Raw genomic sequence first — 4,825 nt, 5'->3', positions numbered from 1 at the left:
ACGCCGTTTAGCGACTAGACCCTCCCACGTGCTGTAGCACCGCCCACATCTTGCAGCTTTCCTTCATACTCCAAAGCTGGGGTACCGCCTCCTCCCTCTTGAGTTCCTCCCCCCCAAACCTCACCTGGCCCCTCCCACCTCTGTCTGTACCGTGTCTGTATATTATATGTTTCTGTGCGCGTCCCCGGCCGAGCGGGAAATTCTCATTGATCACCGAATAACGGGCAGCCGTGGGTGTCAGTGTGCGTCCCGGTGAGAGCCGGCCTGTCCCGTCCACCGCCAGCTCGTAGTGACAGCAGCGTCCGCACAGCGCTCCATGGCGTACAGTCAGGGGGGCGGAAAGAAGAAGGTCTGCTACTATTATGATGGTAAGAGCCCGGTGCCGGGGCAGCAGCGCTGCAGGGAGGCCTCCCTCCATCCAGGGGGCGCCGTGCTGCGGGGGACCTCCCTGAGCGGCAGGCTTGTGAGGAGCGCTGGGGCAGCCCAGGTGACAGCGGCGCAGGTTGGGGGAGATGCCGGGGCTGCAGCTGTTACCGCTGGGCCTAGACTGGACGTGCGAGGCCTCCAGTCAGGGTGGCTGCGGCTTCCAAAGTGCGCTGGAAAGTTCGGAGCGGCCAAGGATGCATGTCCCCCAGCGGCAGCCCGGCCTCCTGCTGGCTGTAGTCTTGTGTTCACACCTACAGGTTTATGTCACGGTACGGATTCCTGCCAGCCTAGGTTCTAGTAGAGCAGCCAACCCTCCCTGAGACCACCACACAAATCTGCATGGAAAAGGGGGTATTCTAGAGGATGGTCTTCTCAAACTGGAAATCTATAGGCGATCTATAGAAAAAAATAAAAATCTGCGCCTGGTGGGGCGGCCTCAACTACTTGCATCCATACCCCTCTCTCTTCCCCATCTGTTACAACCCCCCAATTATCTGCGGTCCTGCCTCCGGGTCCTCGGGACCAGGAAGTGGCTTGGACCCATGACCACTGCAACCAGTCACACCTACTTGAACGATAGGTCACATCAGGGACATACCTAGACTAGACAACCCCTTTAAGTTGACCCCAGCGCTTGGCACACCATAGCTCTTCTGCTGGCCACGCCACCCTCCTTTTCATGGCACTTAAAAACCAGTCTGCTGGAAGTCACCAAGATGTTCTGACAGTGGAACAAGGGTCCGCTCCTGAGGAACCTCTACTACTCCTTCTGAGGGACTCCTAGCAAGGTCCCAAGGGCTCCTGGTTGGTAAAGTCCATCTTCCTCAAGTGTTTTTATGTATGTACTTGATGAGAGCTGTCTGGAGATGAGGTGCACCATTGCTACCAGATTTCTAAGCCGAAAAGAGAGAGAAATTGAAATGATGAAGCTACCATGTCTGGAGTGACGCAGAGAGCGGTCCAGGTGGCCATGTTGATTTCATGTGACTGGTGCAGCGGATCAGAAGCCGCAGTGTGCTGGAGGGCTGTCCGCTAGGTGTCGGCTCCCCCTGCCCCACTGTGCAGTATAATAGGATTGGAAGCTTTCAGATGCAGGACAGCAGGGGGGACCAGCATATCACAGATCACATGACCCTGGGAGGAATGGGGCTGACAGACATCCCGTGAGCCAATCATGCAGGATTTTGGAATGTCCTCCTTCAGCCTCTGGGGTGAAGAGACACCATAATGAGCAGTTTGGCAAAAAAAAACAATTCCAGACACAGCCCAGTGCGGTAGGGAGACTATAGGGACAGTGTGAGGGAAATAGAAGTTTCTTCAGCACTCAGAAAAGATCCATCATACTTTTATTTAGTCTTGAAACATATAGACAAATTTTTAATTGTTTTTCCTACGTGTTTCTGGTGGGCGACCGAGGGCCGTTCTATGTTTTATACTGTTTTCAGCCTGCCTTTGTTTTGTGAAAACCTCAAGTTTCTACAGTTCATACATTTTTTTTGTTTTTTAAAGGCTTACTTCCAGCATCAATAGCATCCATTCTGCGGCGAACACATTGTATTGCATAACGATACCTGCCGTTTTAGTCAACATATTGTGCTGCATTAACATACTATTTTCATTCCTCTCATTATATTACCATTGTAAATTGTCAATACCAGTGTGCAGTGTGCGGGGATATGAGAAACAGAGAGATAGGCGGCACTGCCAGATGTCACATGTATAGTGATTACCCGGTCCCCAGCACCTGTTCCTTTTAACACTGTCGGTGGTGCACAACCTCAATAGTGTAAGTATACAAATGTGGAAGATGATAGAACAGGCGGCACTCACCAGCGTTGATAGACGGTTCTTTATTCATATAAAAATTAAAAAGAAAGGCACTTCGGGCTGGAGCGTATGGTGCGGTAAGACACAGCTGAGGTCAGCGGTGACGGCCGTTTCGCGCTAGCTTGCGCATCATCAGGCCAGTGACTGGGTAGCGCTCACAGGCGCATCTTATAATCGTCACTGCGTCTAGTTGTCATAGCAACCACGACGCTTAGACTTCTTTGCTACCGCCCATACAGTCGAGCCCAGCTGAAATACAATCAACGTACTCGCAGCGGTAAGACTGGACACTCAGGTCATTGAGTCCCAAAGGACCCACGGCGTCGGCTCTTATAATCCTCGCGGATTCTCTCTGTAGGAGTGCCCGGTGCCTGTCCCCATCTCAGGACCTAATTGGTACCTGCTCTATCCCCGCAAAAGAGAGGTACTGTGGATTGCCTCCATGTTCATTACATACATGCTCAATTAGCCTGGTGCAACCTTTTCCTGTTTTGAGAGAATTTAGGTGTTCCCAAAATCTCTCAAATAGGGGGTGAATAGTTTTTGCCTATATAGAAGGCTCCACATTGGCAAGTGACCAAGTAGACCACATAATTTCTCCTGCAAGTAATAAATTAAGTAATGGGGTGCGAACCCCCCCAAAAAGACAGATACTTTTTTTTGACTATTATAATTGCAGAAGGAGCAATTCTCGCACTTGAAATTGCCCTTGGGCCTCCTTGATGACCACCAATTACTGGTTGCCTTGTTCTTGAACCTACTCCTTACAATCTGGTCTTTTATTGTATGACATTTTTTGAAGGCTATAAGTGGCCTATTATTTGCCCTGATCTCCAAACCCTCTTCATTTTTCAAAATGTCCCAATTATTGCAGATGGCCCTTTTTATGAGATTTGCTGCGGGGCTATATTTGAAAGTAAAGACGAATCTCTCCATCTCTTTATGGGTGTATTTCTTTTTATTACCTAATAACTTGTTGGGTATGGGAGCCTGCTTTTTTCTGGCTATATCTACATCTTTCCTTGTATCCCCTGTCTAGTAATCTACCTCTTAGTTCTTCTGACTGTCTGCTATATCCCTCCTCAGTGTTGTTTATTCGTTTTAGCCGCATGAACTCACCGTAGGGTATAGATTTTTTAACGTTAGTCGGGTGAAAACTCCTGTGATGCAAGAGGGAATTCGTGGCCGTAGGCTTGCGATAGCCGCTGGTGTGAATGCCGTGCTCCCCGGCCTCTATGAGCACATTCAAGAATTCAAGTGAATGGCCCCCAAAATTAAGGGGTAAACCCCATATTCATATTGTTGCTGTTATTTAGATAGGACACAAATTCCCTACATTGCATCTCAGTGCCTGACCATATCATGAATACGTCATCGACGTATCTTAAAAATGACTATGTATTGCAGATATGGATTTACCAGATCCTAGGAAAATAGAACTGGCTGCCAGCTGTTGGAACATGAGTGTCCTCCTTCTTCTGGATTCTTCTGCAGCAGCCAGGCAGCATTCAGTATGGTGTCCTTGTGAGCGTTCTCATCAATTCCTGCTTTTCCCACTAAGACTACCCCTTCTCCTACTTTCCTTCACCAACAGCCATTGATCATGGAATGTGTGGCCTGGAAAGAACTCTAAGCGCCCAGCAGTCTGAAGTACAAACTTAACTCCCATCTAGCAAAGTTGCTAGCAGTGCAGTCACTGCCGTACCGCTTAGTGGATTTTTCTTAGGGAACTGATGGTATGTTCTCAGTCTCGCTGGAAGATACCTAGCTTCCATTATTTCTCCAATAAAGCCATCCATGCCTTGCTTGTACTGTCATGTGCTTGAGAACAATGGCCACTCATTGCAATTTTTGGTGTGTGGCAAGTTGTATGCCACCATGGACAGCTGGAGAAGCTGTTATGGGCAGGGACAGTAAATGTTTTTCACGGTAGCAGAGATGCAGCAACACGGCCAGGTCCTATTGATGCCACCATGTTTGTCAGTCTGGTTCTCACACCAGGTGCTTATCCGCCTCCTCTATGGACCTCTTCCCATCCCCAACAGAAACAAGGCAGAGCAATGCTTCCACTCACTACCCCCCCCCCCCCATCCTATCATGTGTGTCAAGTGAAGAGTTGCCTGCTGTGATAGAGCTGATCAGCCTGGGCAAGAGTAGCCACATAGCTGATCAGTTGCTAAAGTGCATTAAAGAACAAACATTCTGCTGGCTGTCCGTGTCAACTCCCAACTGGGAAAGGTGGTCAGTGACATTGTGGCTGTGCTGCAGTTGCGGGAAATTACACATGCTGTCTGCATGGTGCATGTGATAAATTTAGACAAGCAACTCTTTTTTATAAAAGTACTGTGACTTACAGAAGGTGCTGGCTATGTCCAGAAGACTGTCCTGTCATTTTGGCTATTATTTGGCAAGGAACTCCCTCCTGGACTTGCAGCAACAGAGCAGTCTGCCATTGCACTGGTTGATTCCACCATGCATATGCTGGAACATGTGTTGTTTTGAGGTCAGGCAGTGGCAGCTTATCAGGCATGTGTCACATACTCAGGCCCTTTGAAAAGGCCACCAGATTTGT

At 49.0% G+C, this 4,825-nt stretch overlaps 1 protein-coding gene across 1 annotated transcript in view; it reads left to right on the top strand.

Moving 5' to 3' along the window:
• Positions 1 to 68: 68 nt before the first annotated feature.
• Positions 69 to 4,825, top strand: part of HDAC2 (histone deacetylase 2) — an 81,241-nt gene continuing 76,484 nt past the window's right edge. The window contains exon 1 of the mRNA XM_040428895.1: positions 69 to 368. Within this exon, the coding sequence (XP_040284829.1) occupies positions 317 to 368 (52 nt within the window). The 5' untranslated portion in view covers positions 69 to 316. The remainder of the gene's footprint in view (positions 369 to 4,825) is intronic.

The sequence above is a fragment of the Bufo bufo genome, chromosome 4, assembly GCF_905171765.1.
Source record: "Bufo bufo chromosome 4, aBufBuf1.1, whole genome shotgun sequence".
Classification (NCBI taxonomy): Eukaryota; Metazoa; Chordata; class Amphibia; order Anura; family Bufonidae; genus Bufo; species Bufo bufo.
Note: the sequence above shows the minus strand (reverse complement) of the source record. Positions and strands in the feature narration are given on the sequence as shown.